The 26791-nt window shown below is 39.8% G+C and overlaps 1 protein-coding gene across 7 annotated transcripts in view; it reads right to left on the bottom strand.

The window, feature by feature from the left end:
• cno (adherens junction formation factor afadin) overlaps positions 1–26791 on the bottom strand; it is a 115848-nt gene that overhangs the window by 75635 nt on the left and 13422 nt on the right. For 3 of the 7 annotated variants that reach the window (XM_046636641.2, XM_046636640.2, XM_046636643.2), the window contains exon 1: positions 7692–7848. The exons of 1 other annotated variant lie outside the window; for it this stretch is intronic. In XM_046636641.2, coding sequence (XP_046492597.1) covers positions 7692–7741 — 50 coding nt within the window. In that variant the 5' untranslated portion in view covers positions 7742–7848. Of the gene's footprint in view, positions 1–7691; positions 7851–26791 lie in introns of those variants that run through there. 3 more of the 7 variants (XM_046636636.2, XM_046636642.2, XM_046636637.2) reach the window with 2 other exon arrangements.

The raw sequence follows: 26791 nt of genomic DNA, 5'->3' as shown, positions 1-26791 counted from the left end.
CGGCTGCCAATCTGATTGGGTTGGAAAATCCTATGGCGTGCTGATGGAAGATCCCGCATACTGTAAGAACGACGCCGCGTCACCGAAGGAAACGAGGGAACGATGTTGATGCACCCGCGTGACGAAAGAGGGATGATGGAGGATGATACGTCGGGTCCCTAAACCAGGAGGGCTTAAACGATTCTTGATATAGAAATAGTCTAGCCGTCGCGGCGCCGTCAGAGGTGCAAACCCGCGATTTCTACCGATTCGGATCGGTGGCTGATCGAACAACATCTGGCGAACGTTGGAGGAACCCTTCCGTGATCCCTTCGTTGGTTTTTTTTTCTCTTTTTTTCTCACCCTTCATTCGCCACTTTTTCCTCCCTTTTATTCCCACATGGCCCGGTAGATTAGAATCGGAAACGCCAACGCTGTGAAGTCGCGGACCGACGGATACAGGATATAAAAATCGAGCGGTGCGGAGGAACGGCGAAAAAGTATAGGTAAACGAGTGAAAACAACGGTGAGATAAACAATGACGTTGATATTCCACCTTTTGTAAAATACAGCCGAAATGTCCCGTCTCCCTTAGGATCTGCGGCCATGCGATCGTACGATACGAAGTAACACATACCTACGGGGTGGAAAATCGTCCGAAGAGATGAGAAACGGTGCCTACAGGAGCGGATATGAGGATACTTCGGGTGTAATATAAACCCGTTAAAAACTTTCCTCGTATCCGTAAACCATCTACGAGAATTTCGTTCAGGTTGTTTCAGAGGTTGAAACTTTCGAGTTTTCTACTTTGCAAGTTTCTAGAATATAGGTATACGTATAACATAGACAAGCAACGATGTTATAGATCTGGATTAAAAATATTTGGAATACGGGTGAATTTTTGTGTATACAGGTTTTCGATTCCTAGAAGCTCAAATTTGAAGTCATTTTTGAGTTGCATCACCGGCGTTTCGAGAAACCAGCAAATTGTTACCTTTTTAGCATTTTCCTCGAAAGCCGCTATCGATAGATGAAGAATCACTTGATCATCGTGTAGAGCGGAAAATTTTACATCAAATTATGTCTTCACACGTCGGAAACAGAGTCGCATTGACCAATTAATAAAAAGGAATTATTTCACAAGAATTTCTTTTTTCTTACTTTGTTAATCCGATTCCGTGTCCAACTTATAAGTACATAATTCGATGTAGAATTTTCCGCTCTACGCGATGGTCAGGTCATATTTTATCCACCGATGGCAGTTTTTGAGACACACGATAATACAGCCATATCCCGAATATTTTTAATTCAGACCAATTTTTATCGGAATGTATATTACCAAAAATTTCGCAAATGAGTTATCGAACGCAACAAGGTTCGTCGATAAGAAGATTTTACTGTTACACGCACAACTACAGAAAGGAACACGCAGCGTGTATACACTCAATTACGCACACGAACGTACATCGGGCAGTTATAATCATCAGCGTCATCAAATACGGCGCAGACTGCGTTTAATCGTTAGCATTACCCGAGCTTGTTCTTAGTGTTGGTATACCGTCAAGCGTTGATGAGAAGCTGGAATGCTAGCATACGTACGTATCAGAATCTTCAGCTCGGAGGAGCATCCAACCAACTAGCGAATCCAGCGCAGCTAAGTTATCCCGGAAGATCTTATTTCCCCGGCTGTACATAAGCGGCGGCATCGCGAGAGAAACAAGCTGCACAATGCGCTCTTGGCAAACGGGATTAGACATTACGAGTCTCGAGAATGACGCTGCGCACCGCGCCTAGACACAATTGAATGAGCTCTTGATTTTCCCCGTAATTTTCTAATTAGCAAACAGGCAGGATAAACTGATGCCGTTAATCGGCTGAATTACAAACAACATCTGTGGGGACGTTTTGCCATTTATTTTTATTTATTTTTTTTTCATGTAGCGTGAAGTCGCATGGAACGAATGAATGATTTGATGATGATTTTCACATTCGTTAATCCAACGACAGATCACACCTACAAATAAAAGGAAAACACTTTTAAGACTATAATGTGACCAGTTACAATCCGCAAGATAAACTTTAATCTGACGATGAATCGTTAATCTGACCGACATATTTGCTAAGAGATTAATCCTAACGCACAAATTTAAAAAAGCAGACAATGATAGTGCATAAGAAAATGGTTGTAGGATAGTTATTTAAACAATTGGAAATGACTCTTGTATATTCAAGTCTACGGTAAATAAATTCATTCATATTATTGCGTTTCATTCATTTCCTAACTATATTTTTCATCTTTATCGAGCAGCATTGGAAGCTACGAAAGGAATCACTCCGACTGCAATTAAAAGAATAAAATAAAGTGTATCAGAGCCACGGAACACCATCGATTCCAATCATCTGCGACGATATACGCGAATTGAAAAAACGAACTGTATCAATGAAAAAATGTTTGCCTACATAGATTCTCGGTTAAAATTGAAAAAGTTGTCAGCATATAATACGGGGGCGGTAAAGATGTACGGAAAACTTTTCTTCACAGACAATTTAAAAAACAATATCGCGGGGATCATGTGCCTGGCTGGTTCGTTTCCCACTGTCTTGATGGTGTTACCTGTCTGCGTACAGGTACGATATTAACCTGATATCGATTCGCCCGATGAAAGGATCAACGCGGGATGTTCCCGGCGGTGCCAGCCTCGAATTCACCGTTCGCAGGCACCCTCGGTGACCTGGACGTGGCGGTGCTGGTCTGAGTGGGTATCACGACGACCCCGAAACGCAGAGACACCATTCCTCGACGGTCCCATATTTTATTGATCGTCGTACTGTTGTTATTAAAACTTTTTTGCGCACTCGTCGTTGAAGAAGAAATAAACTTGGTACCTAGTCGTTGGTTGATCGACCAGCTGTTGCTCAAACTGGCAAAGACAGCCATCGATCAATCAATCAATCGATCTGATACATGTCGGAATAAAACGAATGGAGGAAGAGGGAGGGAGAAGAAGAAGTAACGAAAATACGTATAAATATAGTTATACACTACGCAGGCATTTTACGCATGCGGGATATTCGCACACACCCCACGCTATGGGAATATATTGACAAAATCAGTTCGTCGCGCGCGAATCGCCCCTCGTGAAACCGTGAAATATATATTTCTCAGCCAAGAAAATTTGGACCCTTCAAATCCCGTATAGGATCGATTTTCACCCCAGTTCACATCGGGCTGCAGAACGGTGGTGCAAGAAATTCGGATCCGATAATGTTACAATGTTCCCAACTGTAACTTCTTTCACATACATGTCTAAGATATACGGTTACGTCAGCCGATAGACGATACCGATCGCATCCCATCCGTTCTGTCGCTAATGTTAGGTCACGTTGCTACGATTGTGCGAATCAATCGGCTATCGAAACTTGCGGAGTTGTTTTCGTAATGAAATCCGCAACTCAGTTGAAACGGATGATGTCCAGTTCCACTTGATTCGATTGAAATATTATGTGCAATTGCGATAAGCAGCGCAAAATAAAGAGCAGTTGGTTTCGGGAAGATTTTATACGATAACAATAATCAGAGGCGTTTCAGGCTGCCCGCTGAGTGACTACTGGGCAAAATTTTGCGATCCGAATGAAGAAGGGAAGGAAGAAAGCGATACAGAGAGCGAGGGAGCGAGAGAGAGAGACAGAGAGAGAGAGAGAGAGAGAAATAGGACGAAAAAAGTGTACAATGGGCGGTATACCGGGCAACAATGAGCCTCGTATTATCATAAATAATGCATTTCCGGTCCGAAGAAAAGGGGTACGATGCCACAAGCGAACCGCAGATGCTGGACGGTAACAGTTAGCCACCGACTTGTTCCCCGGGTGGCCGATACAACGGGAGGTTCTGCGCACACCTTGGACATGGTGCCCCACCATGACACAACCATTGAGGGAATCCAAATTAGATAAACGGGTAAAGAGAGGGACGAGAGAGATTCAGTGATGGATTGCAATTGTGAACAAGGCTTCGTTCCTTGGACCAATGACTGTGTAATCGAGAGAAAATCGTGACTGCGAGATGAACGAATTAATAAAGAGATCCACAACTTTTTTATTTTCATATCGAGGTCATACGGTTTCGCTTAGCGTTCTATGTTGGGTATCTGTGATAATTCACCGAGACGCATGCGTACTGTTAACTTTTTTTCTATCGTAGCTCACATGCCTCCACACAACATATTTACGAGTGTTTTCGTCGCACCTCATCATCGCGTTAAGTCGTTGAACGAGTGTCTCAAGGCGACGAAGAGGGTCGATTGAATCTAAAACAAACAATTTGTGGAAAAAGAAAAACAACGAAAATTCAATTATAGAGTTAACCTTGCCACGGAGCAACGCCATATCGCCGGAAATATTAAGATAAGGATAAATATAGGGCAGGTTGGATCTCGGTTCTCGGTTTACGTTCATCGCCAAGAATGCAGACCCACGTTACGGTTAATGCATTCCTCCGAAATAACTCGCGGTCATCGCTTATCGCCGTATATAACCCCCACGTGACAAACTACCGCGATGATACGCGCCTTCCGAGTCTCGCTCTCATTTTTAAATTGTTTTTTCTTTGAACGTTCGAAGCTACTTTCAAACTCTCAAATCCCTCATATTTTCCGATACAATCGCGGTTTTGCACGCGTTTCAACACTCAACCCCGACTCGTCTTCTCAAACGTGATTTATGATAGGAATGAGACGACAAAGTGTGACCACTCGACCATGGATGAGCATTGAGCATCTATGCTATAGTAAAAGGAAGAGGGTTGCTTGCAAAAGGGGACGTTGATATCAAGCGTAGAAAATGAAATTTGATACCATAGTTTAACATGTTTTCTCATAGAGCCTTAACAAGGCGGTGAAAGACAAAGAACGCGAATTTGATGGCCTGCATTTTCCATCCCATTTGTTGGATTTCCGAATCCTGCGTAACATGTTTCTACGAATCGACGGATCATTGACATGGTTGATTCATCGTCTAACAATAAGTGTAGATTATTTCCGTCTATACTTGCAGCATGCGTGCATGTAGGTACACAATGCGAGTTGTTATCAGGTGACTGACATCCATTTTCAGGCGTATCTTCTTTCCACCAACGATCACGACAAGTTGTGGAGACCACGACGCGTGACTTCGTAGGTCGTTAAACGAGCCGCATATGTCGGAGCCCGGAGGCCGAAGAAGAGGAGAATTTATCTTTTGAAGATGATCCTCAACGGTTATATTATATACATATATGAACTGTATGCGGGTGAATTTTTGGTAACATAAGAACGACGTAACAGGACCGAGGAAGATGAAGAAGAAAAAGAAGAAGAAAGTACTTGAAAAAATTTCAAGTGCTCTTCTTCTCTTCGTGGGACGATGGTGAAGACAAACGCGCGTTGGTGAAAGAAAAATAAAAGTAGAAATACGAGACCTCCCTGCGGAGACATTCCAGTTAGTATACTTTTCAGGCTAGCTTGTAACACATATATATACATATCACAACGTGTATTTCCCGATTAAAAAAAAGTCGCCCTAAGCAACATATTAGGACATCGCACGCGTCACTCGAGAGACGTGGAAAGGCGTTCATCTTATAAAATGCATTATGATTACATTCGAGATGGAAACGCGTGCGGTGAAAATGACAACGAGGAGATGAATTCCGGTAAAAAGTAGAATAAAAAACAACATAATGTCACGTAATTATCGCCAATGACAAGACTTGCGATTCCTGCCATCTGCTCAGCGAAGTGACTCCATACGCGACTCTCCTTTCAACTTTACCGCCTGCTCAAAAAACCACATGGCTAATAAGTAATCGCAATCTGAACTAATTGGTCCTCCAGATGCCGCCGCAACGCACCGATCTCAACGGTTTCAATCCATGCACCGACTAAAGGACCCTTGCGTACTTTCACCCTGACAAATCCATCTATACCTGCATCACACGGGGTGCAAGGCCTGAAAGCCTCGGAAGGCTTATGATTACACTTCTCATTACACACGAGGCTGTGCATGTCCGGATGTAAGGATGGAAGGATGGAGGGATGAAAGGAAGGCGAGACGCCCTCGCCGCAATGGGACTGTTGCAAAGTCCAATTATACTGCAGAGACTACGCGAAGTTTGCAGTCGCTATAACCTACATTCGATGGTAAATTTGGTTACGGAGTGTCATCGGCACGTCGTTGAAGTGTTGGTACAAGAGCGTAGTCTCAAAGGATCAGACGCCGACTAGATGGTACCTACTTTGCGCTAGTTTGCACACCCCGTCCCAAGGTGAGGCCCCGTCTCTACGAATCTTCCAAGTTTCGAATTAACGCGCGGGATCTCGCCTACTCGGAATTCGAATCGCGAGTTGATCTCAAGCCATGCACGACGCGGTTCAAGACATTTCTATAAACTGTGTACCCTCGTTATCGCGTTGCGATCTTAACCCCTTAATAGTCAAACCACGAATCGGAGTAAATAGGTAGACCAGTGCATTGACGGTATGGAATAGTTTTTCGAATTATCTTCAACAAGTGTACCCGTATGATAAGAAACTTACTGATCCGATGGTAGATTGCGATAATCATACGTTCCCGAAAAACTTTCACCTCAATTTCTTATTTATATATATATTATATATATATACTCTGCAAGTTTCAACCCCATTTCTAACAATCATTTCAAATGTCCTACGCTGAAATGATTAAAATAACGACATTGTTGTTCACTTGTAGAGCGTATATTACAACGGTGCATAACGATAAGCCCAAATGTAAAATGAATCAAGAACCAGAAACAATTGCGCGACACCGAAATACTGTTCAATACGAAATGGACGGTACGATTTCGAGAGGGGAGGAAGAATAGGTGCGGAAGTGCGGCTGAAAGAACTGAGTAAGCGTCGAGGAGAAGTATGGATGGCATTCGAATAGGTATTTGAGCAGACTCGTGGGTAACTATTAACTATTCAAAGATAGGCGTTCGTATTCTTCCCGTAAACCGTAACGCGGCCATAAACTACACGAGTCCTGGGAATCGATTCGACGCACTGTTTAATCGTCCCTCTTTGGTCTTCGGCAACCCCTATTTTCGCTCGGATATCGGCTTTTATACAATTTAAGCGACGGACATATATAACATGTATACATATATATATATATACGCCTACGCAGTATCCGGGATTCTTCAGTGATTTGGGATAATTGAAGGTTATTGGAAATCGGTAGGTATATATATGTATTGTTCTCTTTAAATTCACAAATTCAATCCACCGCCAACGAGTAGCGTTAATACGTGTAAATTGATTTACGGCCGTTTCAAATTTTGATAATAGAAATAGGTACGCCGGCCGGTCGGTCCATTTCGACAGTGAAATACGTTCTGCGATCAGTTTTTCCATTATATCACGTTTTCAGAAGCACCGGGCGACACCGATCGGTAAATGAATTAAAATTTCACAGTACATCTCGGATCATTTGAATCAACCATAACTAATTCAAACGATCAATTAACGACTCGGTTATTCTCATACAGCGTTAATCAGTCGAGACCAATCTGTTAGGCGGCACAAATAATCTAGCGACTATAACAAATTTGATGTATTAATATAACGAAGCGTGAAGCTTGTTATCCGTGCACGACTTTAAATTGCCAAGAAGGGGGGCGAGAAATTCAACGGTAATGATCGTCGTTATTATACCTCGACAGTCTCAATCGTAACTCTTTGAACAGCGTCAATTTTTCGTTCATAATAATATTTCGTCCTGCTTATAATTTCCGACAATTTCCTGTCTCACTCGTCCAGCTTCACGTACATAGCACGTACAAATCACTATGGTTCGCTATCTTAGGCTAAAACTGGAACACCATGATGCGATTACGCAGCAATTAAAATGTAACACAAGCAGTATCGTGTATGCAAGAAATAGCGAATTGCGGCACAATTATCACTATCTAAACAGTCGCGCGATACGTGAAAGGGAAATCGCACTTTTTCCTTGATAAGTGTGACTTTTTATTTTCGGAACAGCAAACGTGCGAAGGAAACGGATGCGAAGATAAGTTCGAACGGACGGTAAATATCAGGACCGCGATGCGAAACCGCAGGCTAACACGCGGCAACTGATATATCCGAGGTCGTCTAAATTGCCGTTACACACCAGGGTCCATAGTCGATTATGTATACCAACCATGGACCAACGAATTGGCAATTTATTGAAACCGTTTTTCCACTCTTCTTTCTAATATGTAAGAACAAGTGTAGGCTGAAGAGTTTTTAAGAATATCATTCGATTAATTGATATCAATTGTTACGGTCATTGTGGGTATAACGTAGGTACGTGTGTAATACATAGGTATAAGTAAAAGATTCTTTCATTCCAACGGAGTAAAAAACTATGCACTCCTTATTCAACGGCGAACGTTCTATCCTTAGAATTAATAAACGTGGGATTAATAGAGCTGGTTCATATACTAATTCGGACAATTGAGTCGGTCGAGTTACATCAAACGCGTGAATGACGGAACGGGTTATACGCGCATTAACGTGGTGAATAGGTACTACGTACGTTCCGTGAAGAAGACCAATTCGATCCAGAACGTAGTGCCGCGTTCTGCGCACGTACGTAACGTGCATACGTAGTGCGAAAAATGCAAATGATCCACTTTGCTGGAATTGGTGCGAATTAGCGAGTTATACTCCGTTGCGGGAACTTAACCCAGATATTTATGTATGAGTTCCTTTTACCGATGTATGTACACGGAAAAAAAAAAAATGTCACGTTCATTTTGCATCTGCGCGAAGAATACACGAACGGAACTTTTTCGGAGTCAAATCTAGATCAGTAGATCTACCTGACCACGTTGCAACTATTACCATCGAAGTTTTAAATCTTGCCACAATTGCTGTGAATTTAAATCGAAAAAAGTGCTGTTCGTACATTCCCGACAGGGGATGTAAAATCTACAATATATTTCTTTCCGTGTACAACGTATCATGCATGCGCGACGATGCTGCGTGAGATGGATGATAATTCTTATTTTTTAATACCACCCGCCACCCTAACGCGAATTACAGGATAGAGCAGGATGAATGTTCCTGCCTCTGAAACCCCGAGATTTAAAACTGCAACCACGGGAGCGGTGGATAAACAAGCTCGTAAAAATGATATTGTTATAATTACCGCCAACTTTAGCGAGCGTTTACAGAGTGAGTTCTTAATAACTCTGTTATGCTGAAATTGATAAAGTTTTTATTTTCACCTCCTGTAATTATTGCGTTATGTATGCAGCGACGTGCAGTCCGGACTTCTCGAGGTATACTACATTAAACGATTGAAATTTTTCTTATCGCAAATCGTTGCGATAGGTACTTCATTCCCAATTGCGCAACTTGTACAACAGTTCTTTGTTATGTGTTTGCATAACTTCGCATATACATATAATATAAGATATTGGCGAAGTTGAAATATGTTCTTACTGCAGCCTGCATAATTAGATATTACACTGTGTAGAATTTTGTAATGTTTTTTCGTTTTTTTTTTTTTTTTTTTGCTAAATTTCTTAGAATAAAAATGATCTGTTGGAGAATTTGAAATTCATACGAATCAATGAACCGTGCGAATTTTTTTTCAGTACTTACACATAAAATTCAGTTCAGGTGTATTAGTAATTAGTAATTTCACAGAATTGCAATGTGTCACGTGAAAAAGGACGGATATTTTTTATAACATACGGGACATGGTATCTATGTGAAAAGTTTTCGGCAATTAGGGGATTCCCGGTGGCCTAGATAAGTACAAAACATGCCGATACAGCAGTTTGTGTCATACATGGGGTAAGAACGATGTGTAAAGTGTAAATAGGTAGTTATATAATTAAAAGCTAGTGTGAATATATCGCCCAAGTCTTGCGCGTGCTTCGAAGAATCGATGTAACACCCTTATACACCGTGTCTGTTGAAATGTCGGTCGAAAAAAATCCCCGCAGATTCTTTCCCGCCTAAAACTGATTTATTAAATTGATTGACGATCGATTGGCAATTAAAATCGTAACAGATGATCTAAGGGTTGATAAATTTTCGATTGAAAAAGCTCTTCAAATAAATCAATAGATGCATCACCTAATGTAAGGATAAATTACAAAATTCCAGAAATCACGACGAATTCACCGAGCTTTGACCAGCTGATTTAAATTCCGCTGTAAAGTCTATATTGTTTGCATCCCGATCCGTATTTATTTCGTTGAAAATATCCCAGTGCGAATTGCGGCAGAATTTTGCAAAATTATACCATGCGTGAAAAGCTCGCTGTGCAGAATACGGAAGTACAAATGCAAAATATGATAACAAGAGAATATTGAAAAGTTGAAGAGGAAGAGAAGGGGGGAGGAGGGGGAGGAGGAGAGAGAGAGAAAGAAGAAATTACCGGAGGTCAGAAGAAGCCCCGGAAATGCAACGCTAGGTCACTCCGGCTTCCCTGCGCAGCAGCGAGTAGCTGCTAAACTGAGAAAAAATTCATTTATTAAAGTTACTAGAAAATTCTATGATAGTAAAATGGGTGTGGTTACAACAACGATTCCAACGACGATAAAATTGAAAAAAGAAACCATATTATAAGTAACTGCAGATCAGTGTAGTGATAGTTGTCGATATAACATTTTCCGATTATTTCAACGTTGAATCTGATTGTTTAGTTTACTAAATTTTTTCAATTAAAAGACGTCGTATCAATTTATTGTGGCACCAATATCAAGCTGTCGCAACGAGTGAAACATACATACTATGATAATAAATTTTCTAATTACCGTGGGTATGAGACTAATTTTTATTTTTTTTAACTATTTCAATACTCGGAACTGTTATATTTTTTAGTTAACGTAACAATTTGTGCGGTCAAGTGATTTACAGTAACCGTACAACTGGACATTTTTCACGAATGCATGTAAACACACACCTGCGTTAGAGAATGTACTTTTGTACCGCATATATTGGTGAGATACTCGACGCATGTTTCGTGTGCCGAAATTCACCCTCGATCGAAGGAAGAGAGCAGATCCGATTTTACGGTCCCTACGGCTTTACGGGCTCTTCGATCCGGGGCAATTCCTTATTCCGGACAAGTTCCCTCGGTAAAGCTGTCAACTTTTGGATGGAGATTATGTAAGGAAGCCCCCGAAGCTATGGCTGCGCGAATTCCTCGCTCTATTATCGGTCCAGCGAGACGCAACGAGGCGCCAGTTACGAGTGACGGGATTATCGTAAGGGACGAGGTTGAAATTACAAATTTGAAAAGATCCGACGGCGTCAAATTTCCAATTTTTTGGTGGCGAAACTGGAAGTAAAAAAAATCAATCTTTGCGTCGAATGGTCGGACGCCCGACATTCGAAGTTCCGAAAGAAAAAAAGATCCGAGGATAAAAGCCAGAAGGGCACAACTTCGACAAGTCTCGAGTTCCGAAATTGAGAAAATGAGAAAATTTAAAAATCTGATACATCGAAATTCCGAATGATCGAAAATTTTCAGTTCTGTGAATTTCTGGCTCGGTGAAATTTAAACTACTTCGATCTTCTCACGTTTTGGATTTTCTATTTAGTAATTCTGATTTTTCACACTCACTCGTTGAGTATCTAACCCTATCGAAACTTTACTTTTCGAAACGTTGCTCTATCGTAACTTGAGTTTTCGGAATCTTGCATTTCGCAACTTTGATCCGTCGGGTTTCCGACCATTCGAAACTCCGATGTTTCTTCAAAGTTTGATTTCTTTACTTCAAGTTTCGCTACCAAATAATTCGGAATTAGACGCTTTCAAAGCTTTTCAAATTCGGAACTTCAACCCCGCAAGGGGCCTGGTCCGGTACTTTGTCTTCGGAAACTTACGATTAGTTTACGAGGCATGCGGCATACGGTGATTCATAACGAGCCTTATCATCTGCCTGCGCGAAAAAAGTATCGGACCGAGTCACCCAGTACATAACCTACGATTTGGCTGATCGTAGAACGTTATTGCTATACCTCGATTCGCCGCAAATCCCCCGACGATGATGCTCGTGGCAGGTAGTGCCGAGACCTTCGTCGAATCCGTCAAATACCGACGTTTATATAGGTAATTCCGTGCCAACTAGACCGAGGCGTAACCCTGACCACAGCCGATTTTATTCACCGTGTGTTTTACTTTCACTTTTTCAACTCTGAAATGAACGCAGGTTTTCTCTCATTTCTTTTGATTTATTCAATCCGCTACAGGAAAATGTAGAAGCTTTTTTGAAACTTTTAAATCTGATAAAACAAGTCAAATTTTTCTTCAACGCGGCAGTGAAATTCATTTTTTTAATTTTAATTCTAGTTTTATCGCCACTCTGGCTTTTCCAAAATTATAATTAATTCTTGTTTTATTTGTTCTATTCGTTCAGACGGTTTCAAGAATTTTTATTCAATAGCTAAACGCACAACAAATTTTCGATATTCAGTGTATTTTCTAACGAATAAGTGAAAAAAAAAATCGAATCAGTTTACTTAAAAATTCTCAATTCGATTCTGTTTGTTAATTATTATTATACGATACTTTAGAAAAAGTGACGAACAAGAGTTGAATCGGTGTTGTAATGCTTCGTATGAACGACACACTGTAGATATATCCCGAGTCTATTTTTACTTTTGCTCGAACAGTCCAAACGTCGACTTATTATCTAGAAAATTATTGTACCCTTGGAGCAGCATGCGATCATTTACGTTCCTACAGTTCGTTTCTCATTCTCGTCGACGTCGTCAATTCAATTCCAGGACATTGTACCAGCTACTCGTTGTTCTAAGGTCGATTGAATTCGAAATAAATCAGATGAATTAATAGACAAACAAGTATGGAATTATGAATTTCGCGGACGAATTGAAAAAAAAAAAAAAAAAAAAAACAGTTACTATCTGCTGCGTTCACGAATGAAGGTTCAAGATTCCTGAGATCCTTATCGTCTTAAGAATTGCCGATACGTTTAATTCGATTTTTATTTCGCGTTCCATAATTTGTCAGTTTAGTCTTGACGGGTGTTTTCAATTAATTTTTTCCGCATGGAATTATTTTGATCCTATGTACTACGAATAAACAGGTTTTTGTTGTCGCCATTATGATTATCACGTCAAGAAAAGTCAAAGGATATTTTTGTCCGGGCTTATTGCAAAGCTTAAACACGACGGTAATGTCGCTCTTTTCATTTACACACAGTTACAAAAAAAAAAAAGCGTTAAGGAAAGAAGAAAAGATAGAAAAAAGAAGGAGAGTAAGAATAATGGAAACGAAACCGCACTTTTGCTAGCAGAGTTTAAACCTATTCGTCATATCTCAGGCGAGGAAAAACTTTTCATTTTATACCGGACAGGTGGAAAGTTGTTATCACATTCTATATTTTTCTTTTCATTCCATTTCTCTTCTCTTCATTTCCTTCATATTCTTTTCTTTTCTTTACTCTCTTAGCTTTTACTTTCGCACTTTTAGAGATTTTCTCGTTCCCGCGTTGGAAACAAAAATGTAATTTCTCAAACCAACCCTGAATTACTAAACTTACGGACTCTGATTGTCAAAGTGTAGCATTCTCTAAACGAGTCTATCGTCATATAGGCGTGTGAAATAATTTTCCAAATCGCGGATGATCAATGAAGATAGAATTTAATACAATAAGTGATAGCTATGTTTTAAAAGAAAAATATGCATGATTTATGTCCGTTACATTAAAGAGGCTGGTGAGAGAGGAATAAATACTTTTTCTCTCCACTCTTATTACTATGAAAATAACAATTTTTTGTTATGACGCTGCAGATATCATTAAATATTTGATTTTTCAAGACCGCGGTAAGATTGATTTTAATCAATCATCGGTAGCAATATTGATTTAACTAAAAAAATTAAAAACCCGTGCCAATTGGTAACAGATAGTTTTTCGAACAAAAGGATCCACCGTGGGTTGAAGTTGGACAAGTGTATGAACACATTTTTTTTTTGTTAACATTTTTAAGTGGTTCGAAATAAACCATCAACGCGTTTAAGCTCCTAATTACCATTTCAGTATTTTGATTTTTTTAATCTTTTTGTGGAAACCATCCGCGTATCTCACAAATGCGTATAATTTGACGAACACTGAATGGGTCGTCACCGTCTCATGCTCAAATCAACAGTCTTAATTTCCAATTCACACCCCTCAACCACAAAGATTGCTTCGAAATGCGTATTTAATGACCCTGCACGCTTCAAGGGCTGTTAATGAAAAGCATCTTAATTAATACCTCGCACGAAGGGATCACCGCGGGAAATAAGGAAAAAAGGATAAAGCGAAAGAGGGAAAGAGGCAGAGGTAGGTAGTTGGTTTCAACCCTCTGCAAGGCGTAAGCATGACGTCTACCAAGGCTGCATTGCTTCAGCTCTGCCACATGACAGACAGAAATGTGTGCGTGTGTGGGTTATCAGCATTAATAACGTGTATGTTATACCTATTAAAGAACGGTTACATAACGCTTATTTAGGATATAATTATTACAACGCCAAGCTAATATAGAACCTTCTGTCTCTGCGGTGTTAAATGGTTGTTTATTATTCTTAACGAGACATTTCCTGCTTACTGTTCTATGCACTTGTATAAATGTATGATTATGACGAAGGTACGTCGAACTGAACAAAGGGGTGAAACCATTGCTGCAGAAATAATTCGCAATTGTTTTTTCGAATCATGTTCAAAACGTGTCTTTCGTAAATTCAGCCAGAAAAAATTCATCATTTTTTCATTTCCAAAACAAAAATTGTGTATGAAAATTGTCAGGTTTGCAATGAAATAGAATCGAAAAAATCTGAAACAAACCTTCCGCAGTGTAAAATTGTAATAAATGGAATTCAGAACCGAAGTACCTGTAATATTTAACCGGCAAGGGTGTTGATTCGTCACAATCTGAGAGTGTTATGCATGCAATGTGGGTACGTACATACATAGATATGATAAATTATATGTATAGTGAAAAAACTAATTTTCCCTGGGTAATCAATGCCACAGAAACTGAGTTACGGCTATTGCAAAATGGAGGATCCTAGTCGGGTAATTTACTCGCGAAATAATTGGCTCTGGAGTTTAATGCACCGGATTGAAAAAGAACATACCCGGATCTCTACCCAAGCAGACTTTTACCTCTCAATTTTTCCCCTACTTTCGACGTTATTTTCTTCTTTTTTTGTTCTTGCTTCACTGTTTTTTTCAACGATGCCATGCATGTGCAGCTTGGTTATTAATATGCCTATGTATAGATAATAATTCGATTCTTACACTTCCCTTCCGTCAGGATTACCATTGAATTTATTTGTTTTGTTTCCTAGTTTTATTTTCCTTCCACATTCATCCTCGTCAATTAATTAACTGCTTTCATTTTTCCGTTCACCGTTGCTCCCGATTAGGTAAAAAAAAAAATGCACGTATCTCTTTACAACCGCCTACAACACGACGGTTTAATGACAGTGGCGGATAATTCGTGCGGGTCAATGCTACCCAGTATTTTATAAAGTATACCCAACCCGATTGACCTCGACGGTTTAACACCAATTGACCGCGTGGTCTTCGCCACTATAATCGTCACGTGTTTGCCTTGATCGATAACTTCACATCTGCAGGTACTTATATATATATATATATATATATATATATATACACAGTACATTACATTATATCCATGTATATAATGGGTTAAAAAATTTTCAACCCCCAATCACTTAATTGCAGACGATCGTTAGACGAAAGTTTAGATTCAAGAAATATCATCCAATTTTCGGGCATAATCTCGAACCAGCCATAGGCTGAACCGTCGCGACATTTTGTTCTGTTATTGTATTGTAAAAAATTATACACGAACGAACGAAAGTAATGAAATAGGAGAAAAAACCTGCCACTCAGCTTTTCACTTATACTTTTACCGGTTTTACACGACAGAAACCCGTGTTCGTTGGTGGTACGTTAGACGAAGCATTACAGGATAGGACGCGTTGTGAAAACCCTACCTTCCTCTAGAATTACCCATTGTTTCACGGATGTCGACCCTTCCAGGCATCATCATCGCCATCGTCATCAAGAAACTGGTGGGTACAAGGTGTAAGGTACAAACCACCAACACCACGTCGCGTATGTATGCACGTATGAATATACCCGCCGTTTACGATCGCCTGTAAACCGATCGCGTCTCTCTTTTCACGTCACTAATGACAAAAGACAATTGAAGATGAAAGACGAAATACGAAGGAGCTAAAAGACAATGCAGCATGCAACGCGTGTATGTTACGCCTGGAACAACAACGCGTGAAACGCCTGAACATAACGAATCTAGGAAGGATTTATCCTTGCCTGTTTTGTCCTTTGTTGCAAATAAATCTGCTCTAAGCCCCGAGCTCAACAATTTTCTGAGTCTTTTTTTTTTTTACAAGATTTCTTTATACATAACAAAGAAACACCGAGCTGAACTGTCGGATGTTCACAACCAGACGGTAGAATAACATAAGCCGTGGAATATTCTAATGCAATAATAATAAAGCAACAAAAGTAATTATCACGCAAAAAATACACGTCATCAAATCCGCGACACGTATTTGCTTAACCGAAATCATTGTGAGAATCGTTAGATGGAAGTGGCTAATTTTCGTACACGTCATTTGGGTTTCGGCAGAAGGTATATGTATATATAATGCCTGCCATGCATGCGTCATGTTCGACGGTCATTAAATCGCGGGAGAAGAGCAGTCGGCCCTGCATCACCATAAAAATAAGACGTCGCGAATTAGCGAGAGAATTGCGTCTTTACATTGAGAGGAAATGAGCCGGGCTTTGACCTAATTGCAAGGCTTGTACCGTGTGTAGGTACATAATATGTGGCGCGGTATAAGCGGAGAACAATTCGCGCAAAGTACAGAGAGTAGGTAGTAGGTACTCGTTCAAAGTATATAGCTCGGAATACGACATTTGAAATAATTCGACAGACTGCGAACGATCGGGTAAGTGTTGCAATATTGCTGTAAAGTGTGCAGTTAATTTCGGTACAAGATGAAAAATTGTGTAAGATTCCTTTGCAATAAATATCAACGTTCAAGTTTAGAGTATGGTTGTACTTTTAATATATGCTATGGAATGAAATGATAGTTGGAAACAAAGAAAAGAAAAAAGTTTCATCGAGCACTTTACAATAGTATAAATTATATATTCGTGTATATGTGTAAACGTGAAAATGTTTTTTGATACAAGCTTCGGAAGTACCAATTTTCGTTCACCCTGTTTTTATTTTTGCGTATACGGATGTAAAAAAAAATTAACCGAAGCAGCAAAGGAATTTATCGTACGGAATATGCCTGGAGCGTATTAGCAATATACGACAGAGTTACTAAACTGTGAAATGGACTTCTTTCCTCAAAGCGAAATACAAGCGGGAGAAAAAAAAAGTATGCAGAATTGAAAATATATTTCGCAAGGAATGGGGGAGGTCCTTTTACGAGCAAACCGTTCTTCAAGGAGTATTGAAAATTCGACAAATTCTATTGAAGATGGACGAAATGAAAAGAGGGTATAAAACAAGAAGAGGATGCAATGCCGCAAGAGCGATCGTTCAGTGACGAAAAACATCGAGTAGACAAGAATTCTATTGACCCTCTGAAAACGTGACCCATATTTGCGGGGATATATTACTAAATTTGGAAATTTTCGAGATGGAGTTGAAATTTCGAATTTGAAAAGTTCCGAAAACGCCAAATGCTGAATTTTTCGGCGGCGCAAATTGAAGTAAAAAAATTAAAACTTTTACCAAACGTCAAACATTCGAATGGTCGGAAAACCGGCGCTCAAAGTTCCGAAAGTGCGAAAACGAGAAAACTTGTAAATCTGAAACATCAAAATTCTGAATGATCGAAGATTTTCTGTTAATCTCCGACTTGGTGAAATTTCACCTCTTTGATCTTTCTTTGTTTTGAATTTCAGATATTTTTATTTTCAGAATCCTGGTAATTGTGATTTTTTAAACCCACTCGTCGAGTAAAACTACGCGGTGCGAGTACATTTCAACATTTGGAATTTTATTCTACCGTAACTTGAATTTTCGGATTGTTTGTCGTTTCGTCAAAGTTAGATTTTTATTATTGATTTCTTAAATTCTCTTTTCTTGATATCGAATCGACCGAGGTGACGTTACTCCAAAAAATGTCTCGGTCAACGTCCTCGTACGATCGAATTCGGTGTTCATTTACCTGCACAATATTACGGAACAGCACGGACGCACGTAAAGAAGCCAAAAACGAAGGGACGCGAACCGCCGGGAAGAAGGGGAGGCAGGAATGAGAAAACTGCAGCAGCTTAGGTAGGCTGCAGGTTGTACGTATAAGCATACACGGACAGAGATGAGAAAGAAGGAGGAACCATCGCACGAGAGAAAAGCGAGAGTGTGGTCGGCGACGAGTGCCTTGGCCCATTATGCCCTGGATGGATAGAGTATCCTCCTGGCATACCTGCGTGTGATTCACACGCACACGCGAATACGCGTAAGAACGCGCGGATACCGGGTGGCGGAAAGAAGGGTCTTCGTTGCACGATGCACAGGGTGTGTGGCAAGTCGGGAAATTGACGAGGTTGAATTTCTTGTCGATGACGCGACGAAGCCAAGGACGGTAAGATATTTTGTTGCGAAAAGTTGTGTTGTTATTTCGTAGCTTTGAGACTGCCTTGAATCCGTCGCAAAACATAACAAATTGAATCGCACTCGAGATTACACTTTCGCATACATTTTACAAATTCAAGTTTGTTTAAAGTTGCAATAAGATTTTTCTTTTACAATCAATGCTTTGTTACTTTGACCTCACCGATTTGTTCACTTGAACAAAAATTACTAAATTAACACTGAATAAGTGTAAAGTGAGATTAATGAAATCGAATTAGTTCAAAATAACACGGTTGATAATCGTGACGTCGATGGTTCAATGCATCTGTAGAAAACTTGTCGGTAAACCGTAATAAAGCAAAACATGCACTCGTATTTTGGGAACTCGACTTATTAAAAATTATATCAAAATAACGTGATAGCAATTTTATTTTGTAAATGCTTCGTTGTTGTATATTAACATAAAAAATTTCAATGCCTCATTATAAATGAATGTATGTGAACTAGCTAGAAATCGCCGGAACTTAAATTATTTCGCTTTTCACCTGACCGAAAAAAAACTCGCATAAAATCGATACAGGTTGAATATATAATACAATTAACTACTGTTTTACGTCAGAATATATTAATCGCATCGAAAACCCCTCTCAGGTGATTTGTGCAGAATTCATTCACGGACAAATTGCATCGAACGTTATTTCTTGAGATTATAGACAGATAATAAGGAATTCAAAATTAAAAAAAAGTGCAAAACAATTTAAGCCTTCTCAGATTAATAATGATTGAACCATGTGTATCAAAACTCACGGGTATTTTAGTTTAATAAATACACACGGTATAGTTTCCTGATAAAATTTATCGAAACTGATTGTCAGTTAATAGATCGACTGATAACATTGCACACATGGATTAATTTTTCTTGTTGTAAGATACAATTTTCGTACTGTGAAAAAATTAAGATATCGTCTGCGATATATGTACATGTTGCACAGAACTGTGATAAAAATTGAGACGTCGTATGTGAAACGTGAAATTCCCTTAAATTTCTTCGTCAAAGGTTCAATTTCTTAAAACATAAGAAGTTAATTTCCTGTTGTTTTTACAACATAATAAACCGACCGATTGAGAAAGAGCGCGTTTTATCTTGAAATGAGCATAATTCCCTGACAATTGCCAATTTTCCGGCGTAAATCCCGAAAATGTTTCAATGTAAGATTAAAAAAAGGACACCCCGTGTAAAATGTTCTCGGCACACGCTATACGGGCTCGGGTAAAGTATAACACATAAAAGTACATCCACCGCACACAGTTTTGCAGGGTGTTCGTACCACCCGGAGAAGCAGAGGAATAAGAAGAAGATGAAGAAGAATAAGAAGTAGAGAAGGCTTTACATTATTCAAGGTAGCCCTTAGAACAACTCCTCAAAGCCACGCTAGGACAATGCCAAGCTGGACGATAGAAGTTCATAGAAAAATCACACACCAGTCACTAGCCCCACCATCGTACATAATATAAGAAGTAGGAAAGAGGCGAGATTGTGCCCGCTATACGCGAGGTACGCTTGAGAAAACAGAGTCTTGAAGAGGCAGGTAAATAACAATAAAAATAAAAATAAAAATATCCCCTGCCGAGTTTTAGCTGCAAAAGAAAAACTTTATTGTGTTCCAGGTCAACGTACAGATAGCTGAGAAAAATACAGTAGATTGTTCGTTACTTATAATACAAATGACAAATTGCACAAGAGTTGTGCTTGTTATTTATCCCCCCCCCCCCCTAGAGCGATCTCATTTTTCAGGAACAGTAATTTCCCTACCGTAAAACAAAATCCTGAGGAAAAAAAGATGTCCACTAGCCAATAACGATTGAATATAGATAATAGCACCCGATTTCACGAGCAATTTCAAAAAAGTAAACAGCAACCTCACATACAACGTTGGATGTATCATGGCCTGGCAGAAGGGTAAGAGAAGAAATTACACGTAATATTTTCCAAGTTTGAATAGGGTAGGTAAAAGCTGGCATATAGACGCTACGAAATGAGCCCAAGTGTACGAGGCTGAAGTTAGCAGCCAGAATCAGCAGACAAACGTTCTAATGTTCATTCCCATAAGGTAGTGAAATGCGAAAATAAAAATTTTGTGAAATACCTTGAACCCCTGATACTTTTACAAAATTATGAGGATGAAACTGAACTCCATTTTTTTAATTCCAAAAAGTTCAAAAGGTTTAGCCGCTAACTTCGCCTGCTATTTTCAGCTTCATCTCAAGTGGTAGGTGGAGAAAAGTAAAACGTGACGCTCCGAAGCCTGATGGATAGCAACACATCGTTGATGGTGAAGTCTGCAGAACGAACTTCAAAAATTGACGAAACTATCGAGACTGCCGGGTATGGGCCATGTGCTCTTCGAGAGGCGCGTTCACAACGCTTGGCTTGCGTTGCAGGGTCAAACAAAAACACGAAGTCCAGGCTCATAGGGTTGAATCCTCTTCTAAAATGCTCGGGCTCCTCACGCCGAATAGATGCAGTCATGACTCCCCCCAATTCCGTCGCAGCATGGACTCGATTCCTCGAATCCTACGGGGTTGGTTTCGCACCATTACCCCGAACGTTTTCAAAAAATACCTACATCCTGGGTTTTCCCTTGGATTTGCCGGCACAAAGATGGCCAACTGTTAGAATGCGCTGGAATTTTGCGATTTCGCGTAGATAACGCTGCGTTCAGGTGATCATCAACCCTTTGGAAACAATTGGGTACGCATGCTTTAGGGTCTGGGCAAAAATTTTAGTTGACACTGGTGCTAACTGTAATCAGTGCAAAGAGGAGAAAAATTCGTGAGAGTAAAAAAAACGGGTTCGCAAAGTGTGCATTGAAAAGGACGAAATGAGGTTCGATGTGCTGATGTTGGTGACTTTGGTGACCAACCGTTCTAACGAGGAACATCAGTTTGGTGTCCCTCTCCGATTTTGTTCCACTTCATATACGCTGTGTAACATTGAAGACTAAAAGACACGTATTGTTTTTTATCGGCGGAAAAACGGTTCAATGGGGTGAAAATGACCCCCAGAGATGGGCACCCGCAGGGTGATTCCTCAGTTTCGGATATAAGCGCTTCGTGTATTTAAGTGAAACCAACGCTGAAATGTTTCATTCGTCAATAGAAACATCTCAGCGTTGGTTTCATTCAAATACGTCAAGGGCATCAAGAAATAAGGCCATTCGATTATCATCTTTGGGGGTCGTTTTCACTCCGTTGTACCATTTCCTTACCGATTGAAAAAAAAAAATGTGTCTTTTAGTTTTCAATGTTCTGCAACATACACGAATTGCAACAAATTCAAAGGGAGACACCTAAAAGGTGTTCCTTGTAAGATTAAAGTCTTCTTGAATACTCCAGTCGACTAATATTGGGTTACCAACTTGAGCTGACTTAATGCCTGCCTGAAACTTCCTGGTTTTAAAGAACATTTACAGAGTTCAGAATTCTTCCAACTTTGAACAGACTGTGTCACCCTGCACGTCTCATTCGCGATAAAGAGAAAAAGAAAATGAAAGCTGTTTCGAAAGCATGCGATGTTGGAATTTTTATCGACCGATCTGACCCAACGATGGAACTTTTATCCCTGTGATATTAAAATCATTCCAACCCTATTACTAATCGATGCCGAGTGTCACTTAGTGTACAGCGAATTATTAAAAAAAGTCTATTTCGTCTATTCAATATGTATACTTCGAAAGGAGAAGAGACCATATCTTTTCCATCAGGTATGTCTCGATTGTCAGCCGTTGACAGCATCGAGCTTTATTGTACACGCATAAATTCCAGCCTGGTTCTAGGTACATACGTACTTATAAAAATTCTTTTATTTCTGGCAAACATCTCTCGGATTGTCAGCTGGCAAACAAGAAACGGTTCACCAACCGAAAATTCCTCAATGCCAGTTCCATTGTGATTTTAATTCTTATATTAATACGCGTATATGTGAAGGTAGGATATACGTGTAACCCGTGCACGTATGCTAAGATGAGTAACTATAATGCCTGCGTATGCCTACCTATCCGACTCTCCCCGTTTCTTCGCCGCCGCATCATCTCTTTTATTACAGCACGGCTAATTCTAAATCCAGTTATGCACGCGCATTTTTTGCATTTTTTTTTTTTTTTTTTTAATTTTCTCGTTCTTTTCTTGAAATGTATATTTATACAGTTATACGTATAGTTGCGTTACGCGCAAACCAGAAACGCGTACAATTTCGCGCATCACATCCAGGCGAAGAGAATTGCGCCTGTGTACACGTATAATTGTATACCTATACCAACGTACACTCGTAACGAATAAGGTTCGCCCAAAGCGAGCGCGAACAACGCGTTAGATTATAACGCGCCTCGCGTAAAAGCGAGATAAGGCCATGAATTTTTACAACCTGCTGGCATAGGTATTTTTCTCCTTCACGCGAAATTAGAAACAATACGCGCACGATTCGGAAATCCAATCTCGGAAGTAGTAAAGTTACCGACAATCGTGCGTTGTGCGAGTATGATGAAAAAAAAAAAAAATAAATGAATAAATAAAAAACGAATTTCACGGTCTGCACTGCTGTTTTATACAGCGATGAAAACTACTCAAATTATAACTACAAGTTGTTGGCAATTAATGCAGAAAGAATCTGTGAAAGCTTTGATACAGAGAATAAAGGTGATAATTGTTTTCATATAATTTGGTGGGTAATAACAATTGCGTTACGTTACTACGGAATCCTTTTTGATGGTTATAATTTTTACCAAGAACAAAAAGGAAACGTTTAAAACTAAAGAAACAGATTCCTATTCCCATCTGATTGTGAGCTGGTTGATAAAAATTCATAGTTGGTATTCGCGATTCGGAGTAAACTGGCTACCAAAGAATAAAATTCCAACTCTGATTCTATCTCCTCTACATTATACATATATGTATGTATATATGTATATATCTATATATAACGCACACCCATTGCATTACATATGTACGACTATGTACATATATACGTACGTATACCCGAAGCCTCGAGCAAAATCGTCGACGATTCTTCGTGTGAGGGAACTATTTATTCTTGAATCGATTATAAAAGAGTTCAGAAAGAGATTGTAAAGAGGGTGAAACACTTGTCTTGAAACGGTTGGAGTTGGAGAGAGGGAGAGCAAGTTTCAAGTACCGCGTCGCTATAACACGAGCTTAACTTGTCCGGTAACTTTGAATTGCCTCGGGTTCAAAACGGCGTGATTTCAAGAACGTTTAGCCACTCATGACGCTGCTCCTCGTACACTTCCTATATAGTTGTGTATAACATACCTCCTTATCTATACAAACCAAATTTATAACGCGGTGATGCAACCGACTAATCAAGCAGTTTTTTTTGGGGGGGTTACGAGTCAACGGTTTGACATAATTGTTTTCAAGAAATTCAAAATTCTAACTCTGCAAATGATATCTATAAGAATTTATATCAATGATCAGTAGATTTGCGATGTTGTGTGAATGACAGTTTACAAAATACAAATAAAAAAAAAAAAAAAAAAAAAAACAACAACAACTAGCGTACTCTCATAATCTCTTCTCTTCTTCAAACTGTTCATTCTGCAGGTATCTCCTTCCCCTGCAAAAGGGTAGCTCGATCTCAATATTAATATCAACGTAACGTTTTCCCGAACAGTGTGTCTCTTTTATCAACTTACTACTACGGTCTATCAATTTTTTGCCCGCGTCGGCGAGTTTTCACAGAGAGAAGTTCCCGATTAGCATCCCTCTCGATATGTAACCCCTGATTTGTTCCCGGTGGGAATTTTTCGTTGCCAAAGCGAGCGGTTGCGGAGTGTTTAACTGATATTTTTATCCGTCGCATGCAGGCAGGTCCAACACACGAGTGTACGAATATCCGAGGATGTATGTGCGGCACCGTGTCACTTGGCGAGGGAGGGGGGAGGGAGGGGGAGAGGGTGCTACGAGAGCATGCCGTTATCCGCGTGTTTAACAAACGAGATAACGCCTCGCAAGCATTTCGTTCCGGTGTTGCTGTTGCAGAGATTCTAGCTCGCCGCATTTGCCGCTTCTAACGATGAGCTAAACTCGATACCTGCACCATGCGTTTAATAAATTTATTTTTGTTCCGGTTCATTCCTTCAGCACGATATTATAACAATGCTTTTTTTCTTTCACGATATTATTATTTCCTCCTTTTCCCATAAATCTTTGGCCCCGACTCGCGGTTTTGCACTGATTATTGTTTCATTTCATTTTGTTTTTCGTTTTTATCAAAGTGCGTTGTTCGTTATTAGTTCAGGCCGATTTTACGCCACCTTTAACTCGGTTGCGTTTTTGCAACCAAATTGCAAGTTGCAAGTTATACACTTGAGGAGCTTTTTTTTTTAATATTTCAATATCGTTGCGACGACGAGCTTAGTGTATCTAAGAATTTGCACGACGTCCTATCGCATCGCGATTTTTATTTCATCTGCACAGAACTCGCGAGGCATTTCAAACTTCGTGTCTGAGTATACCGACTCATCCGGTCTCGTTAACTAATCGTGAATATAACGCAAAGCGTTTTTGTACGCGATCTTCAGTTTATAAGTATAGTATGCTAAAAACAATCGCGAATCAAAGTGGAATAAAATCGTTCCTCATCGGTATCTATTTTCCTGTAAATAAACCGTCGTATGCCGAGTATCTAATTCAATGAAATGATCATCGTCTTCTCTTCGAAATCTTCAACGCATGGCTCTGTACAATGATAAATGAAATTCAATGTAAAACATAACGGACTGACGATTCTTCGTTTCCCTCCAAAGTAACATGTGAATACCGTAACGTATGCGCAATATGTACAATACGTGCTTGACCAATGAACGAAGAAACGAAACGTGTCATCGCTTGGACAGGCAGCGAGGCGTGAGTCGCTGTCAACAACACGAAAACGAGGGTATGCATGTACGTACGTCATGTCTTACAGTACCTACATATACAGGTATAACAAGAAAGGATAAGTTGGCAAAACCAGATTGAGAAAAATGACAGTAACATTGCGTATAAAGGGTGTAAGAAAAGGGGTGTGTAAAACAGAAGGAAAGATAGTTGGAATAAATGAATGGTGGAAAAAACGGACACCCGTACGTGCTCATACCTATATGCGAGGGAATCGATAAAAGGCAAACGTTCCTGACTACGAGTCCTGCATACGCACGCGGTGCAATGTGCATAATCACATAGGTGTTGGTTACACACCATGTGACGTATAATAATGAAATTCTTAGCACTTCGTAGTTTGGATTGTTCGGCGCCTAAGGCCCTGAAGGTAAAGGGTGCAGTATACGTACTGTGTACCTTAAAAAATGCATTATGCCCCGCGTGTTTCGGCCGAGCAGCTCTTCGATTCGTCCAACCGTACATGCGTGCGTGACCCTTTATTCACCGTGGAGTCGTAACCTGCCGCGCAGGTTTGTCAAAAATCCTGGTACCGTGCCGACGACGTCATTCGCGACAGGGGCAAATAGGGGTGCGAATGATATTTTAACAAGACAAGCCCCCTCCCCTATCCAAGAGTGGGTAATAATATTCAAAGAAAGAAAACGAGTAGCCGGCTATAAGCGAAGCCGCGCATGGTGCACCGAATCAGCTAATAATTCTTCGATTATGATCGATGGCTTTCCAACCGCTACTGCTGTACTCGCTCCCAAGGTGAAACCTGCAAGCGGTTTTATTAAATAGTGTTTCGTTAACAGCCGCGGGCTGCACCAATTAAAAATTTCTATTCAAAATCTATTAAAACTTCATTGAGTCTGCAAGGTCTGGATTAATTGAAACAATTTACGTATTTTCAACTATTTTTTATGAAAAAACAAAACTAGGGAAAATTTGTCCAGATTTTTGTTTTTTTCTCTTTCATTGTGACACATGGTTTGAAAAGGCAATTTTATTGCGATAAAAATGAAGATCTGTACAAAGACGGATATATATCGTATTCGGTAAGATCAGACTTTTTCACACCGAAAACACGTTGGGTAAAGTTTTTTTTTTTTTTTACTTTGCAGACAGGTATGACGGTGCTAATGATATGAGAGCAAATATTCGATCAAAAAAACTAATCAAGAATAAAATGGTCTGTGATTTAATAG

The sequence above is a fragment of the Neodiprion pinetum genome, chromosome 1 (assembly GCF_021155775.2).
Source record: "Neodiprion pinetum isolate iyNeoPine1 chromosome 1, iyNeoPine1.2, whole genome shotgun sequence".
Taxonomy (NCBI): Eukaryota; Metazoa; Arthropoda; class Insecta; order Hymenoptera; family Diprionidae; genus Neodiprion; species Neodiprion pinetum.
This window is presented reverse-complemented; position numbering and strand designations above follow the sequence as displayed.